The sequence below is a fragment of the Lytechinus variegatus genome, chromosome 12, assembly GCF_018143015.1.
Source record: "Lytechinus variegatus isolate NC3 chromosome 12, Lvar_3.0, whole genome shotgun sequence".
NCBI classification, from domain to species: Eukaryota; Metazoa; Echinodermata; class Echinoidea; order Temnopleuroida; family Toxopneustidae; genus Lytechinus; species Lytechinus variegatus.
This window is the reverse complement of record NC_054751.1, coordinates 13,944,638-13,969,815: the sequence shown is the minus strand read 5'-3', so window position 1 is coordinate 13,969,815 and position 25,178 is coordinate 13,944,638. Positions and strand designations below refer to the sequence as shown.

Sequence of the window (25,178 nt, the reverse complement as noted above, 5' to 3'; positions counted from 1 at the left end):
GATCGTTAAATCAGACCCGATTTTGATGAAATTTTCGGTGACATTATGTTTGTGGGATTTTTCTCTTTTTATACAAATCAACTTTTTGTTGGGGTGGACTTGTTCTGTAAAGCCTGGGAACAGGCTTAGTATGGGCACATCCTTATCATCTTCTCTTATACCATGGAGTTTTTGCTTACACTATCTCTATCTCTATCCCTGTTTTTAGATTATGGGTCTGTTCGTGGGCATCATCGTGTGCGTGTTGTTCGGCATTCTCTACTTCATCATCGTGCCCATCACGGGGTTCATCTTCAGCTGCTGTCGATGCTGTGATCGATGTGGAGGAAAGAGGGTACAGCGAGAGACCAAGCACATGGGATGCAAGAGGGTCACTCTCAGCCTCTTCTTCTTCTCATTCACTGGTATCATCTGGTAAGTATCAATACCTCTCTTATTTCTTTAAATTGTAGTTTTAGTTCTAGAATGTATGCTAGCAGGCCCAACATCAATATCATCTGTGATATAAACTAAACGCAAAATTTAGGAGAACGCAAGATTTCAGGGAAAACAAACATTTTCAGGACCAAACAATTGAATTACAAATTACTTATTCTCTTTCATTTGTTTCATCTGGTAAGTATCTACCTCTCTTAATTCTTTGAAATATAATTTAGTTTTAATTCTAGGATGTATATTTGTCAGCAATCCCTGCACCAAATAATCATTTTCAGTTTACAGTAGAGTCTATAGTTTTCTGTGATATAAACTTTATATATATTCAGGATTCAGAAGAACACAGGATTTCTTAGAAAACAGAATTTTTCATGACCAAAAAATTGAACTACAGATTATTATTTTTTTTTCACTGGTATCATCTGGTAAAAATTACATATTTGTTTAAATTGAGTTTCATTTCTAGAATGTATGCCAGCAAACCCAACAATCATTTTTATTTTGATATAGTCCCTAGATTTTGGCGATACAGAAAAAGGGAGAAAGTACAACATTTTATGGAAAACAAAATATTTTAGGATCAAAACTTTTCTGATTTTGATTGGCTGAGAAACACATGTGACAGACTGCCACTATATTCTCTCCTGGTATGACACCTGTATTAAATTGTGGTAAAATCTATTAATATTCATTTTCAGACCTTTAACATTAGATTCAGGCAGGCTTGATATAATATGGACACATTTTCAATACCAGTATCCCTTGATATTCTATTTTGAGGAGAATCATGATTCTTGAAAAGCAAGACCCTTTTCATACATGACAACATGTAGAACAGTGAATGCTGACCATTTCCTTCATGAAACCATTTAATTGGGACATATCCCCATGATGTGATGGCACAATTTTCAAAGAATGTTGACTGTAGGCCGAGCTTGCACCATTTCCAATTAGCCTTTATTTGGTACCAGTAGATACCAGTACATACTGCTATGTTTGGGCGTTGCCAATTTTCCTGGTCTATAGTTACAGTGATTCATCCTATTTACTGTTTATTCGGCGGAGATCCACTGCTACAATTACAGGAAATAACTTTGTTATCCCTTTAAATCTTGTGAAGTACAGTGCCTTATTGTATTATCTTTTGATAAAACATGGCACGCACTAGGAAATGCAAAATCTCATATTTTTTACTTTGGTACACATACAATAAGGAATGTTGGTTGTTGTTGTTATCTTGAATTTCGAGGTGCGTGTCATTCAGATATGAATGGAAACAAGGCATTACTAGTCTTATTTCATACTATGAGATTGTTGATTTCTTTTAATATTATTCTTAATAATGAAGTACTTTTTTTATTCACTGTCAAATAAAGTGTAACTGGTGTACTTATATTTTCTTGCTATTGACAAAAAAATGTATTTTTTATCTACCAGTATGTACATGTATAATCATAATTGTATTGTGCAGAAATTGTGGGTTGATATGAAAAAAACCTGGATAAATTATAGTTTTGAAATATTGGAAGATAATTTAAAAAATGAGAAGAAATGTTTTCATGGCATGGGAGTGAGGTTATTTGGGTTCAAGGTGTGTGTCATGCAGTGGAATTTCTGATAGAGGATAGAAGTTCAGATAAATGTGCAAAATTTACATCATGAAGCAAATTCTTCACGATAGGGCCTTTGTTTTGACAGTTTTGATAAACATTGTTCAGTCACTGCTGAATTAACTTTTTGAGAGATACATGTAGTATGGGCCTACATTGGTATTCTTTACAATATACAAAGGCCTGACATGCTCAGTTGATGGTTAAAAACAGGCTAAAGCATTTCACTTTGAACAAAATAGCTCTCTAATATTAGTTTTGAACTGCTTTGTTTTGTTTGACAATAAAAGATTGCTGGGTCCTCTTTGCCCAAATCTAACTTCTCTGTACTAATAACCTCCAACTGGAAATTTGTCTTTCCACTTTTGTTTGAAGTTGCCCCTATTAAGGATTGGAATTTATACCAATGATAACACTAGACGATGATAAAAGATTGCTTTATCACAATGACAAAATGCAAACCTCTCGTAATTTTTTGTCTCACCTGCGAAGCAAAGTGAGACTATAGGCGCCGCTTTTCCGACGGCGACGGCGGCGGCGGCGTCAACATCAAATCTTAACCTGAGGTTAAGTTTTTGAAATGACGTCATAACTTAGAAAGTATATGGACCTAGTTAATAAAACTTGGCCATAAGGTTAATCAAGTATTACTGAACATCCTATTAGAGTTTCATGTCACATGACCAAGGTCAAAGGTCATTTAGGGTCAATGAACTTAGACCATGTTGGAGGAATCAACATCAAAATCTTAACCTGAGGTTAAGTTTTTGAAATGTCATCATAACTTAGAAAATATATGGACCTAGTTCATGAAACTTGGACATAAGGTTAATCAAGTATCACTGAACATCCTGCGTGAGTTTCACGTCACATGACCAAGGTCAAAGGTCATTTAGGGTCAATGAACTTTGGCCGAATTGGGGATATCTGTTGAATTCCCATCATAACTTTGAAAGTTTATTGGTCTAGTTCATTAAACTTGGACATTAGAGTAATCAAGTATCACTGAACATCCTGTGCGCGTTTCAGGTCACATGACCAAGGTCAAAGGTCAATGAACTTTGGCCGAATTGGGTGTATCTGTTGAATTACCATCATAACTTTGAAAGTTTATGGATCTGATTCATGAAACTTGTACATAAGAGTAATCAAGTATCACTGAATATCCTGTTCGAGTTTCAGGTCACATGATCAAGGTCAAAGGTCATGTAAGGTCAATGAACTTTGGCCGAATTGGGGGTATCTGTTGAATTACCATCATAACTTTGAAAGTTTATTGGTCTAGTTCATTAAACTTGGACATTAGAGTAATCAAGTATCACTGAACATCCTGTGCGCGTTTCAGGTCACATGACCAAGGTCAAAGGTCAATGAACTTTGGCCGAATTGGGTGTATCTGTTGAATTACCATCATAACTTTGAAAGTTTATGGATCTGATTCATGAAACTTGTACATAAGAGTAATCAAGTATCACTGAATATCCTGTTCGAGTTTCAGGTCACATGATCAAGGTCAAAGGTCATGTAAGGTCAATGAACTTTGGCCGAATTGGGGGTATCTGTTGAATTACCATCATAACTTTGAAAGTTTATTGGTCTAGTTCATTAAACTTGGACATTAGAGTAATCAAGTATCACTGAACATCCTGTGCGCGTTTCAGGTCACATGACCAAGGTCAAAGGTCAATGAACTTTGGCCGAATTGGGTGTATCTGTTGAATTACCATCATAACTTTGAAAGTTTATGGATCTGATTCATGAAACTTGTACATAAGAGTAATCAAGTATCACTGAATATCCTGTTCGAGTTTCAGGTCACATGATCAAGGTCAAAGGTCATGTAAGGTCAATGAACTTTGGCCATGTTGGGGTTTTTTGTTGAATAACCATTATATCTCTGTAAGTTTATTGGTCTAGTTCATAAAAAGTGGACATAAGAGTAACCATGTATCACTGAACATCTTGTGCGAGTTAGAGTAGTATTCAAAGTCAGCACTGCTGCTATATTGAACCGCGTGATGCAGGTGAGACGGCCAGAGGCATTCCACTTGTCTAAAGGAATGCACACATGTTACCAAAAGGTTATCAGTATGGTATTCCATACTTCACCTGTACATTTAATGTGAATTGTAAATTGTGGCATCGAGTGACCATCAAGACATATTTGCAGCACAAAAATTATTAATTCACAATAATACACTGTTTTTTTTTCAGTTTAATTAAAAGCAGTAAAATTTAGTGTTGTCCTAGTACATGAATGGTTGCTGTCATGGCATATTAAAGATGTCTTGTTTATGCATTGGACAATTACAGTGTATATTATAATGGATGGCTCAGAATGGAATACAAGAAATATTCCAAGAGTTCTGTAAAATATTATGGAATATTGGCTCAAACGATGGCTTCTTGTAGAAGGAGGAGCGGTAATCCTTGATTTTAATTAGCCGTGATCCAACGACCTTTCCCCCGGTTTTTCCGTCATTCCCCCTACTGTTTAAATTACGGCAGAGGAAGAGAATCGTGTAACGGCAGGAAAGAGGGAGGAGAGAGAGTCTTGTCAACACGAATTGATTGAGACAGTGCATTCTGGTGGGCCGAAGGGTGAAGTTGTAGATTGGCTTGATAACCTTTAGGGAAATCTCATTCAGTTTATCATCAACTGTGGAAAGCAAAGGCATCAGTTTGTGCATCTCGAATTTAGAATATGGAGGTGTTGTACTTTTGCATCTATAGTCTATAGTTTGCGAGAAAAAGAAGTAGGCCTACTGCTTGCACAGTGAAGGGAAATATTTCATATCCACATTGAGTAGTCCTACTTTGATTACATGTACCTTTTGAAAATACCAAAAGATGCAAAGTAATTATTTTGAATGACATTTACTTCTTGTACATTTAGTACATCTACAGAACGTGGTCAGTATTGAATCATATTTTATGCACACGATCTGATTCGTCCTTTATTTAAAAAAAAATGCCGGAATATTTCCCATTTCAGGTGAACTTGGTTCCATAGTTCTATACCTACATGTGCCAGTTATGATCCATTTCCAGTAGATTGACGTCTGTTATCTTCACTGATGATAGCCATTACCTAATTACCAATGCAGGAGAGAACAGGGGGTAGGTCTAGTCATTTGTAGTGACTGAATGGGCAAACCTGGGAAGCAAGCGGCGAGGGAAATCATGTCACTGATGTTGATTGACCTAGACAGTTGGTGCGCTGGCGATCCGACAGATCGAGGGCTTCGGGTCAGATTCACAGCGATACATGTACGTCTGGGAGGGCAAGGAGGGGGATGTGAGATAGATGAAGATTAGTCCTGTACAAACTGGCAGGAATGGCTGTCAAAATATTAGCCCCCTCCTATCTCTAGGGGAATTCCCTAGCTACTGGTTAACTGGACCGTAAGAGACGAGAGCTCATCAAGGCAGGGCTGACAGGAGTGATAGTAAGAAAGGGTCAAGATGAGATCATAAACCTGCATAGTTTTGATTCTGTCTGGCGTGAATTTATTACTAGTCTAAATTCTTTCGTACAGGCTTACATTGGCATTGTTGGCTTTGAGTAGAATCCAAAAAAGTTTGGTAGATTTTAAATAACCAGTAATAAATAGAGGCTTCTTTTCACAGATTTGAATCATTAGCAGCTTAGATCTCTGAACCTGGGGGGGGCCAGTTACATTGACGAGTGGATACCATGCGCGACCAAAAATACGTAAAAAGGATGTCCTTTTCACGATAGGGCACGTAACGTACGTAACGTGATAAGGGTGTCAAAAACACAAAAATAATGAAAAAGGGGTATCTATTTCGCTAGGAAAATTACGTGTTTAGGGTCGGGGATGATAAAACAAAATTAAAATGTTTTGTAAAGGATGTCCTTTTTGCCCCAACACTACGTCTTAAGAGTCCTATTTGCGCGAGGTGTAGAAGGTGGGGTCGTACTAAACCAAATAAGGTAAAGCCGACGACCGAAGGCCCCGTAACAATAATACATTCCTGTACTTGTTTAGGGGTTCATTTCAGGGAATATTTGCCAAGAGTATCGTTTTGTTTCCAATACTTGTTAAGGGTAGGGTTTCACACGCCAATACTTGTTAAGGGGTGCATTTTCAGAATATGGAAATTACGTGTTTAGGGTGCTTTTCGAGACCCCATGGTCGCGCATGGTATCCACACGTGACACAAACTTGTAGATTCTCAAAGCACTATTATTATTAACAACAAAAACAACCGAATTCCATCATTTGTAATGTTGTATGCCTCTTCTTTAACTTTGTCTTCATTATTACATCTGTGCCCTACGAATTCCTCTATATTATGATTATGCCTCTCAATAAAAACTTATTCATCTTGAGGAAACAAATTTCATTTTTCTTATTGCTGAATTGTAATTGTCAGAAAATTGTTTGGCATCGACATCAATTTGCATAATATTTTTAAACCTATGAACATCTTGTAGCCTACGTACAGACTAAGATGTAAATACTTGAATATTGATAATTGAAGGAATGTCGTGCCTGTACTAGATACTGGATTTCAGATCACATCTTTATATGTGTTTGATTAAAGGCCTTCATGTATATGTTTTCTAACTTTTAAAAGTAAATAATCGTTTTTAATTACCAAAATTTGATACAGGATTTCAGTTCAGGATTTCCTCAGAGCTCTGAGCATTAATCTTATTTTGCTGTTATAGTTTCCTGAGTGAAACCCTGTTTGGTCGTTGAAAATGGTGACAGGACATTCGCTCCTGCACCATTTGCTCCACTCTTGATATCTCAGAAGGTAGGCCTACAGGGTTAGAGTTAGGATTGTAATAAGAGTTTTTGTTTCAGAATAATGTGAAGATGAGGATTAGGGTTTATGCAGTGTTGGAGGTTAAGTTTAATGTTTGGCTTAACGTGCAGATTTTGCATCGGAGCAGTGCTGCAGCAGATGTCATGAAACCGTTTAGTCAAGTACCATATACCCCCTTCATAAACCCAATTATGCGGATAATAAAATGGGAGTGGGACCAGAGTTATCCGCATTATTTTGATGCTGCAATTATCCGCATAATAGTGGCACCGGGACCAGATTTTGACTTTGTGAACACATTTCCAAAGTAATGCGAATAATTGCCATGGTGCGGTCACAAGGTCACCCTTTTCCAACACAACCCCATCGGAGGGGATGTGTGCAGTTGCCATGACAATCATCCCCCTTTTTCAGGTTGGGCGCTCGTAAAAAATAGTGCGTATTATTTTTGGAGTTTGTGAATGCAATTTTTATTGAATTATCCGCATCACTCGGATAATTGGAGGATGGGTTTGTGAAAGGGGTATTAGATTCCCTTTTGCAGGCCTTATGTATACTGTATTATTGAGTGAACTCTCTGACCCTAAATTTCAGTGGCCTCAGCTTTCAGGACTTGACCTAAAACACTTGTTTTTGTCTTCTTTGCTGTCCCCAGATTGGTCAAGCAATTTGTGTCCAGGTATGAGTGCAGGATGCAGACAGATTGAACACATGTGTCATGGTCAATTTGATATAACTTGGACTGCCTTCTTGGCTTGACTTGACTGACCAGTTCATGAAAGATAATGACCCCTTGACCTTTGGCCTAATTAGTGTCTAGACAGGTTTAGCCATGGGCAAGAGTTTGAGAATGAATTGAAGATTCTGCTTCCTTCTTTTGAATGTCAAAGTACATAGACAGCTACATGTACTGTACATGCATATGAAAGTGACATTTGCATTGCTTGTACATACTCATTTTTGTATGAAACTTTAAACTTTCATCTGCATTCATCTAGCCCTACATTTACTTTGAGGAAAGTGATTGAAAATGATTGTAGCTGTAATACCTATTTTTCAGAGTACCCACATTATAAATGTAAAATCTAGCTTTTTTTACAAAACATTTCTTAACATACATGTAGGTGTAGGCCTACATGTACTGCATAAAGACAGACAGTAATATTTTAAAACAAATGGTATAGGGCCTATGACTATGTATTTGACTTATCACAGATTTCATATCAGTACTGATAAAGTGAAAAGTTTCACACAATTAAAAAGTTAAAGATTCTAGCTACTTTTGCCATATTCAATAGTCATTCTGACTATGGTAATTTGTGTCATTTTTATTTTTTAGTATGATGTTGAGCCTCTCTGAAGATTGTTTTGCCTGACTTTGGTTCTGTGTGACCTTTTTTGGTACAGTCCACAATTCATTGATTCAATTATCAATCTAGGCATTTGCTTCTAACATACAGTACTTGTCAATAAAGTTCTCCTAATCCAAATCTTTTTCATATTCAAGTTGGAGAGATTATTTGAGACGTACGAAAATCTGCTTTCAAAAATAAATAATTGATTTACTTGTTTTATTTTGTTATCTTTTTGAGGGTGAACTTTTTCATGGAATTTATGATACACAGCATACACATACACATATTGCATGATGGAGTTTGCAAACTTGATATTACACAGATCGCAACTCTTATTTATTTATTTATTTATTTATTTATTCATTTATTCATTTATTTATTTATTTATTTATTTATTTAGTTATTTATTTATTTATTTATTTATTTATAATGTCTTTTACAAAAAAATTGTAACTCTGTTGATTTATGGTAGGATGTTCACCAAACCTTTGTTGACCTGGGTCTTGTTTCATAAAGACTTGTTATGATAAACAATAGCATATTTAATATCAGCCAATCAGATTGAAGAATTTCAGTAGCTTTTAACTGTTATTGCAAATTTGTTTTTATAACAAGTTTTATGAAATGGGGGGGGGGGGGGGGGGGGAAGGGGCTGTTGCCGCTGTTGTACCTTTAATTTTCTTGGTTCATCGAACCAACAGCACGTCGGGATGGACTTCCCCTATTAACTTTTTTGAGAGCCCCATAAGGTGTGATTCAGAGAGATATGTCCATTGTTTATCTAGAAATCATTAACCAATACAAGGAAATATAGTGCAATTTGATAAGATAAAGCCTGTACTTTGCGTGTTGTATACCTGGAGGTAATCACCACATCCATTCTTTGACAGGATGTTTGCATAATATTAAATCTGCATACAATATATTTTTATTGGCAAGATGTAGAATTTAATATTGTAAGTTTTAACTTTGGTTTAATAATGAGGAAATACAACGAAAGAAGGGGAAATTATTTCTTGTTAACTTGTAATAAATATTTCATATCCCTGTTGTCACTATACTGGTAATATTAAAGGTCAAGTCCACCCCAGAAAATGCTGATTTTAATAATTAGACAAATATCAAACTAGCATAACACTGAAAATTTGATCAAATTTGGATGTACATGTAAAATAAGAAAGTTATGACATTTTATTTAATAGTTTCACTTAATTTTCACAAAGCAGTGATGTGCACAAATCAGTGACATGCAAATGAGACAGACCATGATGTCCCTCACTGACTATTTATTTGGTTTGAATTGTACAATACTAGTATTTCATTTTTGCAGATTTGATAATAAGGACCAACTTGACTGAACCATATAGTATTAAACATGTTCAGGGAGGAATTAATCATTTTTTTCTTGACAATGAGGAGAAAATTAGAATATTTAATATTTCATGAAATGAAATACAAAAGAAATTGTGGATGAAGTCATCAGTCTTCTTATTTGCATACCGACCAGGCAGAATGTGCATACAGTAACTGTTATGTGAAATTAAGCAAACCTTTATAATGTAATAACTTTCATATTTTACATTAGATTTTGATGAATTTTTCAGTGTGATACTTTAATTGGATTTTCTCTTTTTTTTATTTCATTAAAATCATTTTTTTTTTTTTGGGGGGGGGGTGGACTTGTTCTTTAAGGAAAGTCATAAAATATTTTTGGCCAAAGTGCTATGATTTCAGTTTCAATCAGGAAAATTTTGTTGATGTCATCTGTCACCCCATGTATAAAACTAATTACAGTTGGAAACCAATTATCTTGAGATAAAATGTCATAAATTATGCAGTTTTTCTGGCATATCACAGCTTTAATGCTTTATAAACATCCCACAATTTGTGTATAACTATATCTGAATAAAAAAAGAAGACTTACTTTTTTACTTGTATTTCATTTTCAGACATCAGCTCACATTTTACCTTGCAAAATATCTTGTATGGAGAATACTAGGCCCGTTTTGAAAGTCCATTTTTGATGCACGTGTACACGGCATGTTTTTCGGTCGTGTACACGTGTACACGTTGTAAACACTGTGAGAGCGAGTTCTGTTTTCATGTCGACACGGACCTGCATCAATATGTCATAAAAAGGGGTCTATATAGCCTAAGTCACGGTTTTAAAGCTTACCTGAGAAGTTTGAAGTATCAATCCACAAAAATTGGTGCAAATTAAAAGTTTACTCGGCTTAGCAGCGCATTAAATTAATAAAGAATGCAAAAGAAAATCAGTGCAGGGCCCTATTTATCGCCGACGCTCGGTGGATGCGCATTTTGTATACTGTACCCAAGGCTCCACATTAACTTTTTTTGGTGGTGGCCCGTTCGGGCCACCAAAACCTTCAAATAATTTTTTTTGGTGGCCCACTAATAAAGTTTGGTGGCCCGAAAAATATAAAGAAAAACATTAATTAAAAATGAATAAAACAAACTGAAATATTCTGCAATCACTAACACGTACCACTATTCTTTGTACATCTTGTATATAAATTGTGCTTGCTGTTATTTTACTTTGCATAAAACAAAAGAAAAAATGAAGAAAGAAAAAAACAAAGAACAGGTCATAAAAAAAATTTGAGAAAAACAAAAGAAAATTTAAGAAAAATAAATAAAACAAAATTATCAAAAAATGGGGAAAATTATTATTATTCAGTAGAAACATCTTCTTTAATCAGGTATTTTCAATGGGAAGGGGTATAAATGGTTTAATCACTGAAAAAAATGAAAGAAAAAAATAAAATGGCAAAAGTTATCTGGAAAAAACAGTGAGACAATTCCTTCCCTATATTTGACAAAATGATGGAAAAAAATTCACATGTCACATCAATGAAATGCCTTCCCAAAGTATTTACTTCCTTAAGAGTGGTTTAAGAAGTCATTTGTAAGCAAGAAAGAAAGAGCGGCCTATTTATTTTTGGCTCAAAGAGACACAGCTTTGAAATAAACCAAATATCAACATACATACAAATGCACATATGGGACTGTGATGTACTCACCTATGTGTATTAATGCATTTGGAAATCGGTCTTTTTGAGTCAAAAGAGAGGTCATAATTCCTCCTTTTAATGCTTGCAATTAATCAGGTTTCAGTAATATGGACTGAAGAAGGGCATTTCATTGGTGTAAAATGTGACTTTGACGTAGATTTCCAAAGTTCTGGGGAAGATTTCTTAGCAGTAACATTTCGTATCGCAGCTCCCTGGGTCTGAATAGTCTGCTCGTGCACAGCTAGCTGCATTGGTTTCATGCATGCAAAGCTCAGCCAGACAGCCGGCGCGGCCGGCTGAATAATAGGTACTGTATGCTAGCGGTAGGCCTACATACTGTCATGACTATGCACTCTTTGTGTGTGTGTATTTGTGTGTAGATTAACAAAAAAGGCGCATGACGAATTGGCTTGCAATTTTAACTGTAGAAGGTTGATAAATGCATGCAAAATCGGGAGAAAAATTGCGCTACTTTGAAAATTATTGGTTGCCCGATTCGGGCCACCAAAACTTAACATTTTTTCAATAATGGTTGCCCGAGATGAATTTTTGGTGGCCCCGGGCCACCGCTAATGTCGAGCCTTGCTGTACCGTACATGCATGCACAGATCACTGATCTCTCCCCTACCTGGATAGGAACAATAACGCTGATTGGCCTATTCCGTGTTGAAGCACCGGAAGTTGGTACCTCCGCACGCCGAGTTCCCCCAAAAAAGTCAAAATCGGAGTAGAGTCTGGTACACGGCAATAGTGTCAATTATTAATTATACTTTCCAAATCAACTCTTACAACAGCACTTTTCAATGTGAATTTATACCTGATACAAATTTTAAGATGTCGTCCTGTGCCACGTATAATTGCACTTATTGTGACGACCGTGGAAACAGAGGAAATGGGATTACTTTTCACAGATAAGACAAGCTGGTGAACTGCATAGTTGTAGACTTTATGTAGTCCCATGTGCTCAAATACATGTGTGGTAATTCTAAATTACCAGAGCAAGTTTCCAAAACTTTAAAACTCGGGGGGGGGGGGGGGTATCGATTGTTGTGATTTCTCTGGAAGAGTGATGAATTCAAACCATGATTCAAATAAATATACAGTTTATTAATATTCACAAATGTCACCAAGTTTTATGAGTTTATCAATCATGTTTGGACAGAAGAATATCACGACTGAGAAAGTTAAGACTGAAAATCTGCCGTTTCGGAGGAGTTTAAAAAAAATTTTTTTTGCAAGCATAGATCCTGACCGAAATAGACTGATTTTTGGGACAAGGACTGGATCTACAAGGTATTCTGAAAATTGTTTATCTTTTATTTGTGAAAGGACAATAAAATTTACAAGCTATAGGTACATGTACGGTATAGGACTAGGACTTTAGGGGGCTTATGTAACTTGTTGCATGTGAATTTGTGATATTTCTCTGTCAACAATAGATCGAATTATTTTTTCCAAGAACTCTTTTTTTTTAAGTAGGCCTACGTAAAAAATACATTAAGCTACAGAGACGGATTTACAGACCAGTTCAGAAATTTCACAGAACTTATTTTGAGATGCCGAATGTCTTCAAATGTCTCGGTGGAGCAAAAAAAGGGGGGGGGGTTATCAACCAGAAATTTATGGGGATGACGCAATAAAAATAATCTGACAAGCAAAAAAGGGTTATCAACCCAAATTTAGGAAGGGATGCAAAACAAAAGAAATAATCTGACAAGCATCAACAAAGGGTTATCAACCAGAATTTCAGGGCGGACCACAACGATTTTAGGGGGGTCCACCTGAATTTAGGGGGGATGCAGGAAAAAAATTTACAAGCAAAAAGAACCAAAAAAAAGTTGTCAACATAAATTTTGGGGGGTCTGTCCCCCACCTAAAATTTAGGGGTACAGGACCCCCCCCCCGCTTCCTACAGTGTATATGAACAAACTGGGTAGAGGATAATTGAAGAGGGTCGATCGATGTGACAGAAGGAAAGAGAGAGGGAGAAGGTCAAGTCCACCTCAGAAAAATGTTGATTTGAATCAATAGAGAAAAATCAGACAAGCACAATGCTGAAAATTTCATTAAAATCTGATGTAAAATAAAAAGTTATGACATTTCAAAGTTTCGCTTATAAAAAAATAGTGATATGAATGAGCCAGTTACATCAAAATGAGAGAGTCAATGATTTTACTCACTATTTCTTTTGTGTTTTATAATTTGAATTATACAATATTTCAATTTTTACGAATTTGACGTTTAGGACCTCCTTGCCGGAAGCACAAAATGTTAAAATAATGGAATACCAACCTAGATGTGCATATAACTGTTTTGTGAAATGAAGCGAAACTTTAAACTGCCATAACTTTCATATTACATCCGATTTTGATAAAATTTTCAGGGCCTTATGCTTGTTGATTTTTTTTCTTTTTATTCCAATTCAAGTTTTTGTTGGGTGGACTTGTTCTTTAAAGGGCGAGTCCACCTCATGAAAATGATTATTTGAATAGAGAGAAAAACACACAATAATGCTCAAAATTTAATCAAAATCAGAAATAAAATATGAAAGTTATATTTTCAACGTTTGAAAACGATGAATTTTTCGGTGTTACACTTGTTTGATTTTTTTTTCGGGGGTGGGGGGTGGGGTAGACTTAAATTAAAGGGGGGGGGGGTTCAAGCTCAGTGTTATAAGCCTTCATAACCTAGAAAGTCCTCGCCAAATCGATCCTAAGATGGTTATTTGGAAAACCTCCAAAATACCCCTAGACAAGTCAAGGATTTCATCCATTCTTCCGTAGGTGAGAAAAACACCAACCCCTTCAAAATTATGTTTCCGAATTGTATACTGGGAAAGTACCATGGTTTCAAGAAAATTGCGAATTCTAGCACCTTAAATATATGAAGTTTTGTATAAAAAGCAATGAGTGCTTCAGTGTGCAGACAGCTAGCGTATCGCTCACAATGCACATGCTAATGGAGCGATCGCGTTCCTTTTGGGGGAACTGGTATGGCGGACAATAGAACTCGCGGGCTTCAAACAAAGGACCCTCCCCGCATATCCAGTTAGGGGAGAGATCAGTGGCACAGATCGCTGCAGAATAAGTGTAACTGAAGTTATCGATTAATTTTCATTATTATGTTGCCAATTTGAAGAGCGTTTGTTTGTAGGCTTGTGTGCGAGCGTATAACACGTAAGTTGTAGTGATGATCGCTATCGCAATTGGTGATTCTCAAATTGACTCTGAGTGTGATTGAGCAATGCTTTCGAGCTTTTGAAACCGGAGCAGACCCATTTCGTGCCGATTTCGTGGTACAAAAACGTGAGTCTCCAGAAAGAATGTGGATTAAATTGGCGATTTTGGAAGTGAACTCACTCTGGATTAATTGAAATATGTTGACATATTAGTAATTAAAACATGTGCAGTGTCTGAGAACTAAGATTTAATGTGAGGCTGTGAGCTTGTTTATGCAGATGCTACCGTGTACACGGTGATGGAATTTAGTACACGTGCACTGACTTGACCGTGCGTGTACACGTGTACACGTGTACCCGAAATGGGCCTAGAGAATACAATTAAAGACATTTGTATTTATTTCTTTAAACATGATAATTATTATTTAATTGTCTATAATACTATAGATATAGAATAATATAATATAGAAGCAGCCATTACAAGAAGCAGAACTTTTGCTGAATTATGTTTTTGAAAATGTTTGCTCAGAATTTTCAAAATAAAAATATATGTTAATAGATATCAGACTTTCAGATTGGTATTCTAAAACTTAAATCTAATTTTCATACTATTTCATACTACATATTAAAATTACTAATAAAAAACCCAATGAATGTGAAGCTTTGCGAAGTTTTAACTTTGAAAATATTTCTTGTAATTTCACAATAACCTTCTTGAAAACTCTGTGTTATGAATTGCAAAACAGTGAGCACTAGAAAATCTAAAAAGTTTTAGAAATTTCTGCAATATATTTCTTCACATATTGAAATAAAGGAGAACAAGATCAAACCAGGCTCTCATGAATTGTAACCTATATGTATCCTTGTATTTATTGTGATTTGGGAGATTTTTTTCCCCTGTAGAAATAATCTTCTTGAAAGGGTTTGAAAGTTTGATTAACAATATCCAAGCTCCTAGGGCCATTTGATTCAATGTTTATTCATTTCTACATTTACATGTAAGTAATAATTTCAAACAAATCTTGTTTCAATATTATTGTCATGAGATGGAAATTGATTAGTTTGGATTGTTCATGAGCATCAATCAGCAGTATCCTCAGCCTCAGAGAACAGTATCCACCCTTCCTACTTTCAATGAGTTCTTCCAGTTGTTTTCATCAGCAAGTTTGGATCTCTCCTGGTTGTGTTTAGGCCAAAGATCAAACTTTTGTTTATCTGTGTATAATTCAAAACATGGTTGCATCCTTTTTCTTTTACTCTGATTGTGAGCTCACAAAGGGGTGTATATGTGTGATCAATGTTTCTCAGAAAAGAGCTGGTTTATGCACCCTCTGAACATTTTTAGCCAAACAATATAGGCAAACACAAAAACTGATGTGAAATTGAATCCAAATTGAATTAGGTTCATATTTTAACCAACTTATGGGCTGGTAAACAAAATTCTATGAGTTTCGGAAAGCATAAGATTCATCAGCAATTCTAAAAAGTCACTGCAGATGAGTTTCTGGTTTGATTTAGTTCACAATACATACCACAATACTCTTCAAAAAGTTTGTGCCCCATCCTGACCTCATCTCCTGGGTCAACATACAGTGTTACATGCAGACCCAAATAAAAGCACAAAGATGCTAGGCCTATAAATGAAAAAAAAATCTGATTTTCATGAAACGGTCCTTGAAAGGATTATCTTTTGCATCAATGATTTATGATATATTGTGTAAACCAGTGTTTGAGAAATCATGATTATTTAAACTTCCAATTCATTCTAAAAAAAATTCAATAAATGATATTAACCATATCATTGGGTTGAGGATGAAGTAAACAGTGACCCCAGTCTGGAATTCATTGTATATTAATTGGTGATATAAGAAAGGTCCTTGCAAAACCCCTTTTTTTTAAACGACCCATAAATCTTTGATATGCATTTGTGTTGATATGAGATACCGGTATTTTACTCCAGATTTATTGACTTTTCTTTGCAATTGCACAGCTGTAAAACTTAGAATTTGAAAGTCAGCTCATACAGGATATGGATTACTTCCCTAGAAGGGACAAAATATTGCAAGGAAACACATTGTGAAGACCCCTGGTGGACAAAGCGAGAGTCTCGGTTCACTTTGAGAGTGCACTTCCTCCACGAAGAGTTTCCCCCCTCGTGCTGAAAGTTCAAAGAACTTGATTGTTTAGGAGAAGAGTTTCCGAGCCCACAGTCTTGTTACCTTGCCCATCAATCATATGGTATTGTCAAAAAGACAAATCAAATTATGTGGCTCATTATGGGTAATTATGGGCTGACAAAGCGATCCTGTCGCTCAAGTGCTTGGCTTGAGTTGACGGATTAAACCAGCCTTGTATCCAGGGGTGGTATTCTGTAACTCTGTCATAACTTTTGTCATAAATTTTGTCATTTCTCTCCGAGATGTGACACCGCTATGATTGTCACAAATCGGTATTCTGAACATTGTCTTTTCCCTGTCATATCTCTCAAAGTTCCCGCCCATCTTTTCGGAAGCAATCCAATCAAAATCATCGTTAGTTCCCAGTGGGAGCCCTTCTAGCCAATAGGAATGCCCCGTGACAGGTAGGGGTATTCCCAATTCTGTTGGTGGCATCGCGCAACTACGCGAATATTGATGCGCTTAATTACAAAGAGAGACAGGGAGCTGTGAAGGATTTTAGAGGAGAAGTAGAAAAATAAGGAAAACAGAGAAAAAAAGAGAAATTAATATGTAGGGCCTAACTAATTGTAGCATGAAAAAATAATTTTAAAAATTGTCGTGGATGATGAGTGAAACTAATACCACAATCTAATCTAAATGATATCGTTATATGCTTGACATTCAGTCGGCAGGGTATCGGGATATTTGGTACTAAAAGATATGACAAAATTTATGACTGCTACCCCCTGTCATAACTTTTGTCATATCTTTTGCTTGTATAAAAGGATTACGCGCATTAAAGCCGCGTATTTTTGGTGCGCGCCAAAGAGATAAGACAAAATTTATGACAATTTTTGTGACAAAAGTTATGACATCCACCAGAATACCGATTTTGTCATATCTCTGAGATAAGATAAAATATGGAGATAAGACAATGTTCAGAATACCGCCCCTGGTTTCTACTCTCTGATGAACATCAAATTTTTTTATCAATCTTCAAGAATTAATATTGGTCTACATTTAGTGTTTTTTAAAAAAATCAATCTATTATTTTCAAGTAAGGATGTGTTAGAATAGAAAGCAATGCAAAACAACAATTATTTTCCGTAATTGTCATTTTTTTGCCTATGCTTAATTTGTTTATGTAGCAATACAATACAATGCTCGGATTCTGTCCTAATTAGCGTTTGATCAATCAAATTCATGGAGTTCATGGGAGTGTTTCAAGAAATGGTTGTTGGGACGTTTTACCTGACAAGTCCCATTTTATCTGACAGTTACCATGTAGAAAGTTAGTAGAAACACTGCTTCTTAGCCAACATCAAGGAAAGTTGTCAGATCTGATATTAACTTGTTGAACAAAAATGTTGATGAAACTCTCCCCAGTAGCTTAAAACTTGTGTGAATAACTTATATTACAAAAAGAACTGAGGGAGCATTTCATGAAAATATTTGTTGGAGGTTTTATTCAACAAAGTCTGTTTTATCTGACAGTCACTGTAGTACCAGTCAGACTCGGTGAATAAAAATCAAGGAAATTTGTCAGATCTGACAGCTTGTCAGGCAACAAACGTTATTGAAATCCAGTTCTTCCCCAAAAATAATAATAAAAGAAAAGATCCTAGTAAAATTACATAACTGTCAATATCAGAGAGTAGTTACACTCATTAGGCCTTGCAAAAGCTGAGATGAATATCACCGGTAAATTAAATCGGCTTACCTAGGAAATGTTAGCATTCATGGATGGGTCACCCCCACCCAATTAATGACAGTCCATATGGCTAGAAAATAGTTGCCATGGTATCACCACTTCATCTCCTTGTACAAATTAGTACAGTCTGCCGAGCACACACGCACACGTATGCATGTGCACAGACAAGTATAGAAGTGAATGTTTGCAAGTATGACGTGCATATATTGACTGAATTAAAAAATTAACATTTTGTTTAAATCATAATATATCTTGTAGGGCTGAAGATGTACATAATGAAAGTTGAAACTTTGTGCAATTTTATTATAGACCTTCAATTGAATACCATAGAGGGATGTATTAGAAAGGATTAAGGTTATTTTAATCAAATTAATTATTAATTGATATTAATTATTTTACTATTTCTGTTTTTTTCCCCAAAGATTGAATATTACACAACTGGTCATTATTTTAAGCAATAATGAAATCATCTTCAATATCGTTTTAAATGAGTACTATGAATGTGATAGGGTCATGGTGCTACATAAAGAAAGCACTTGCCTGATTGCCTAGGGCAAGTAAAAGTTAGAGTTGGGCAAGTGTTTTGAAGTAAAGACCAAAACCACTTGCCCGAATTGGGCAAGCAAAATTCTCACAGTAGAATGACCAAAATTAGGGTCGATATATGATATATTGACCCTTATTTTGGTCATGGCAGGCAAGATAAAATCACTTTGGAAAAAGAAATGCAACAACAAAGTACATGTAGATTAATTCATGTCAAAAGAGAGAAAAAGGTCAATGGTTTATAAAACCGCGAAACTCTCTTTTGGAGAGGTTAAAACTTTTTTTACTTGCCTGACTGGGCAAGTGCTTCTAAAAAGTTATGTCGCATCCTGGAGAGGGGTCTACATTTCATTATTGAGGATCAATCATTTATTATCACCAGCATGGTAAAATGAATAATCTATATTCATAAACAAAATCTTTTATTGAATACTGGTATGTTCCAACACGTTCATATGAACATACACATTTGCTGAACCCGAACATGCCTTGGCTTCTATAAACGGTTAACTACGCATTCCCGCATTGTCTGGCACTGAGTCATATCGGATTATGGTATTTTGGCTTCACCATACTCCTTACACTTTGTTGGTAATGAACGAATGATTGACATCTATTAAACCCCTTTAGTCTTTCCTTATTAGTGGCATACCAGTTCTAATATAATTACCTGTCTTAATATGCTTGTAGCAGCTTTACTTGGCATAGTTCAGCCAAATAGAGATTGTATTACAAGTTATTGTGAAGTTCATTCTGCAGATAACATACTGTGGGTGTGAACGGGTATGTTGTTTTGTTCATAAACAACAGTATGTTTGTTTTGTTCATGAACAAGAGGTTCCTATGCCCTTTTGATTATACATAGTTGTACATGTATGTATAAGACAATTTGAAAATAAATCCAAGACTTTGAATGCCAAATCTACTAAAAAAGAAATTGATTAGAAAAAAAAGAAAAAAATAATATATTGGTACTACGCAATAAGCCATAAATTTTCATTATCATTGGATTTTGAATAATAAAAGTGAGTATTGTATTTTAAGGATTTGCTTATTTTCACAAAATATGTCCCACAATATGAACAGTATGAAAATGATAGAACCAATGATTTCATCCACTTATTGTATTGTTTTTGCATTAATTAGAAATATTTAATTTTCCCCAAAAAATTTTGGAGAACATGGTTTAAACAAGAATTGAACATGTGGAATATCAATAAATATGATTTATTATCATTCAATCAAGAGGTTCTTTTTATCAAATAAACAATTTTTTTAAATGAATAAATCTTCAATTCCAAATAGCAATTGATAAATAAATCATGTACATATTCCTCATGAAATACTAGATACATGTACCCTTTTCTTTCTTTTACTTTCAGTGCTGGCATGGCTTTCACAAATGTTTCCAATGAATTTATCAAGACATCGGTAGACGTCTTTAAAGTCACAGCTGACAGCGCTCTGGGAGACCTAGAGTCCTACTTCATGGCAGTAAACGAGGTAATTTATTCCCTTAATGTCTTTGAACTACAGACCTTTTATTGCTACATGTATCAACAAGAAACCAAATCTTTGTTTATGGTAATAAATGAAGAGCTTGTTTGCAGTAGATACATGGAGTTCATCTATCTTTGTTGTAAAGAAAAACACTTTGTATACTGTTATTTATTCATCATATTATTCATTTATTAGTACATGTAGTTCTATTCACACAGGGTAGCATTGTCATTTATTGCTTTCCACAATGGCCCTGTCTGCATAACATACAATTAGGCTCACACATAGGTTTCCAGGTAAAAATGTGTGAGATACATATTTTGTGTGTGTTAGAAATGGCATTGCCATGGTAACAGTATATTATGGCCAAAATTTAAAAATCTTACAGTTCGAACTACTTCTTCAGTTTCTAACCAATCCCCATGAAACTTGGCACACACATTGGTTTTGAAGTAAAGATGTGTAAGACACATATTTTGTGTGTGTCAGAAATTATGTTGCCATGGTAACGGCATATTTTAAAATGATAAGTGTGTAAAATTCTTTCAGTTTGAATATAAATTTTCAACCAATAGCTCACACATTGGTCTTGTGGTAAAAATAGGAAATACATGTTTTTTCCATGTGTTGGAAACTGTTGCAATGGTTATGGCATATGGCAGGGGTATTAATCACCTTCAGTGATAGTTCTAGTTGATGATGTGGATGAATATGTTTCTTTTGTATTTGTATTTATCTTCCTCTTTTTAATATCCTCTTTCTATTTTATCAACAGCAAATTGAATACATGGTGGACACAGAATATGCATACGTTGACACATTATTGACCACAAATTTAGAAGGTGGGTATATTTGTCTGTTTGTGTAATGATAGAAATAAAACACTGATATTGACACAGAGATATCCAGTATACATTGCACTAATGAGCAGCTTGATAATTTTTAGCAGGGGAAGCTTATGTTCAGTTCCAAATCAAGCCTTAGTCCAAATATGCAGAACATGTATGTATGCATATGATTTATACATGTACCTTAATGCATGAGAAAAGCACAACATGCCCTTATATTAATGCAGTAGTACCCATTGCGTGACAAGATAGTGTATTTCTGTCTACTTATGGAAGAACATAATGGTTTAGGAGCTTCAGTGACCTATCTGAAACGAATATAAATCTTTTTTTTATTATGACAGCTTCGTTGTGTTGGATTTTGGTTTCTGTTTTGGAAGGAAACTCCTCATCTCTTTGTTCCATGCAATGTCTGACACCAAATTTGTTACTATTGTAAATAGATAAAAATTTGTTTTGAATGGCATTCTGTAGAAGGCATGCTGAACAACAATGCACTAATGCTTTATTTATTACTTTGGCGAGTGTATGTGTATGTTTTTATGGCAAATATAGTATTGATGACATGAAAGCTACCTTCCCTACATGTATCTTTGTTTTCCTTAAAGGTGTTTTGAAAACGAAAAATAAATTGCCTCAAGGCTGAGTTCTATCCACGTTATATTTGCTTATTAAACAGATAGGAAAGCCATTACACAACTCTTGTGAGTCCATGCAGTTAATACTGAAATAATCTGAATTCTGGAAGGAATTCTGTTCTGAATGTTAAAATGAACAGCGTTGTGACTGGTAACACTTTCTGAAACATAATTGAATAATTCTCTTTGAAATAGTGATGAACCTTTAGCTGATTAGGTTAGAAAGTCTAGACTAGAAAGTGGTCACACCACATGAAGGAGATTAGCTATCTTCTAGACATTGAATTCCCTTTTTTTGTCATGCCAAGGGCACTACGAAGAGTGTGACTCTGCCTTTTGTTTTTGATAGCTACATGTATGCTCTGTTTTCTTGTAAAGTCTATGATTTCATTTTTATGGCATTCTGCTATTACGAAATGATTCTTAACATCTAGACAGTTACATTCACCATAGCACAAATTCTAGTCTGATTTTCACAAGGCACATGGGAATTACAATATGTACATAGAACTTGACTATTGTTCAAATAAGCATTAGACTACTTTGAGTAAGTGAGCTGTTTTTTGTACAACAAAGAAGCGCAGAACTAGGATGAGCACTACCATTGCAACCAGATCTACCTGTACCTGCAGTAATCAACTCATCTGTAGTTCATACTGTAGATCACCTGTTTTAAGGTATCTATCAGCTCTTGAATCAAGGCACAGGTTGATTTGTTATCCTGCTTGCTTAGGTCATTGCAATTGTTTGAATCACTCTGAATTTCCTGACTGTAAATCTATAGTTATTTCTAATACAGACAAGCTAGCTTAAAGTGACTACCTGTGTACATGTAGAAGCCAAAGGACCACTCCTCAATGAACCCATAGGAAATTGAATGATTTCGTTGTAACACATCCATAGACTCCAGTCTGCATATACGTGGAGCTTAGTCTCTAATGGGTTAAGAACAAGTTTGGCTTCCCTTTAATACTTTTTCACATTGAAATGTGTACTAAATGAACCTGTTCATGTTACACCTGCTTACAAAGACCACTTTCCTTGTCTCTCTTGGTAGTTCCTTAAGATACAAGTGTAATTTTGATTCTTAATTCTTGTCAGTACCGTGATGTAAAACAGCCTCGGCTGATCTTTATCCGGAATAAATATGTTACAATAAAATGAAATAAAAGAATGTAAACGTAATACTGAAAGAAATCAATTGCCAATTCGAAGAAGGAAGGTTGATCTAACAGGGCTTCAATAATTATTCTGAATGTGTTATTAAAGAAATCATGTTTTGGTTTGGAAAAAAACTTGGGAGACAGAGAGAAAAATAAGGGGGAGGGAGAATAGGAAGAATATGAAGAGAGAGAAAGAGAGAGATTAAAGCAAGAGGTAGACCAGTGGGAGATCAAGAAAGCTGAAAGGATAATGGCAAACTGGATTGGGTTGGTGATTGACAAGTGTGTAGGTGGGAAAAAAGGTAACATTTTCTGGGCAAGACAGAGAAAAAAAAGATATCCAGGTGCATGTATAGGAGAAATTTGGCAAAATCTTATAGATACATGAAAGACAAAAGGATCAGTTGGACTTTGAGATTTGTTAGATAAGGCATCCTCGGTAATCCTTGCTGAAATTCTGGTGAAACGTAATCCCCTTGTTTCCATTGAAATTCAATGTGTACGGTATGTCATCCAGATGCTAATCTGGCAACAACGTTAATATCTTATCTCATCTTCAAGACCGCGGGGGTTTCTCTGCCGTAGCGTGCACACACCGGTGACAGAGGAGCGGAAGTGACTGCCCGGAGGGGCGCAGAGTGGTATTTCATTGTTCTCTGGCGATGATAAACACGCATCACGTGTATCATGTCGGGCCATGATGTCACCCTCTTGACTAACTTCCTAGGCTGCCCGGAGCCCTCCTGACAAATGTCATATTCACTTCTTTTAGTCCATTTCCACCGAGGACATCTGATTCATGCCCTTTTCACACCGGAAATCAAATCTTTCGTGGTGATGCCATCCACGCAAGCCCCGTAAGCCTGAAAACACAGTGTGGGGTATTGTCATAAAAGATGTGAGATGTTAGTTATACAGTGGCTGTTGGCGAGACGAACAGAAGTTAAGCCTTAAAATTCAAATATCAAATTCATCATCTAGCAGGTGTGATTCTTCAAAACAGTGGGGGGGGTAATGAAGAGAGAAATAATGTTTGCCTACTGAATAGAATGGTGCTTGTACTTTTGATGGTTATTGAACAAACAATAATAATAGCATAGACATTTGTATTGTCCAGTATCCATCATGAAAAAGTGCTCATTGCATAATAAACTTGAAAATGAATGGAAACCTGTTAAAAAAGGAAAGAATACTATTTATAACAGATGGCAACTCTCAAAAAGCATAATAAGTTCAGATTGAGGTGCAATAACTGAAAAAGGAGATAGAGTTCTGCAAGTACGTGTAGGCAGACACCCCTGTTCACTGTCTACTTAACCATCATAGAAATTCTGTGATTCTTTTTAATCAAAGTTGAACAGAAAATTACATTTGAATGGAGGTTCTCTCACATTCTTTCACATTGTATTATAAAAAATAATAATATTTACAACGTGCTTAATATGGATGTTTCTAAGCACTCAATTTTCTGATTATTAATTAATTACATTGATTATAAGAACAAACGTGTAATCAATAGAATTAAATTTTGTGATTAGATGTATTCCAATGTGACAGAACCCTCCTTACAATGATACAAAATGAATCACAGAATAATTTTGTATTATGATTTAATACATGATCGTATTTAAACATTCCTGAAATAATTGCTTTCTATCATTTGAATCCAGAAAACAACTTATTTTATTATTTTCTCCTTTGTTTGGAAGATTGCAAGGTGGGTGTGAAGATTGTCAGTTGTAATTTTTACTACAGGTTGCAGATTTTATGGTATTACTTTTAGATTGTTTAATAAATTGTAAACATTGACTCTGCAGAGCTTTTGACTGGAGCAATACAATTTGCAATTTCCAACAAGATGTCTTTTTTCTTCTCTTGGTTAAATTCGATTTGTAAATAAAATTTACTATTTTTTATTGTGACGTCACTCATTCATATTAATCTTGAAATATTGGTCAACAACCACATACTCAACACCTTGTAGATCAATCACCTTGTTTTTCTTTCAACATGATTTTAAACCTCACTATTTTCTTGGGACCTCTGTTTTAGTTTTTCTGATTAATCCTTATTTTTTTCCTGTGCTTGGGATTCTGTTAATTATTTCTTATTTTTTAATTCCTAATTGCAGCACATGCTTTCTTAACAAAAAAAGTAGATTCACAAGAAACAGTTGGTCTCTTGTGAAGATGATAATGAACGT

The 25,178-nt window shown here is 35.4% G+C and overlaps 1 protein-coding gene across 4 annotated transcripts in view; it reads left to right on the top strand.

Moving 5' to 3' along the window:
- Window positions 1–25,178, top strand: part of LOC121424800 (prominin-1-A-like) — a 108,662-nt gene that overhangs the window by 29,795 nt on the left and 53,689 nt on the right. For all 4 annotated transcript variants that reach the window (XM_041620584.1, XM_041620583.1, XM_041620581.1 and 1 more), the window contains exons 4-6: window positions 209–414; window positions 20,209–20,329; window positions 21,102–21,168. In XM_041620584.1, coding sequence (XP_041476518.1) covers window positions 209–414; window positions 20,209–20,329; window positions 21,102–21,168 — 394 coding nt within the window. The remainder of the gene's footprint in view (window positions 1–208; window positions 415–20,208; window positions 20,330–21,101; window positions 21,169–25,178) is intronic.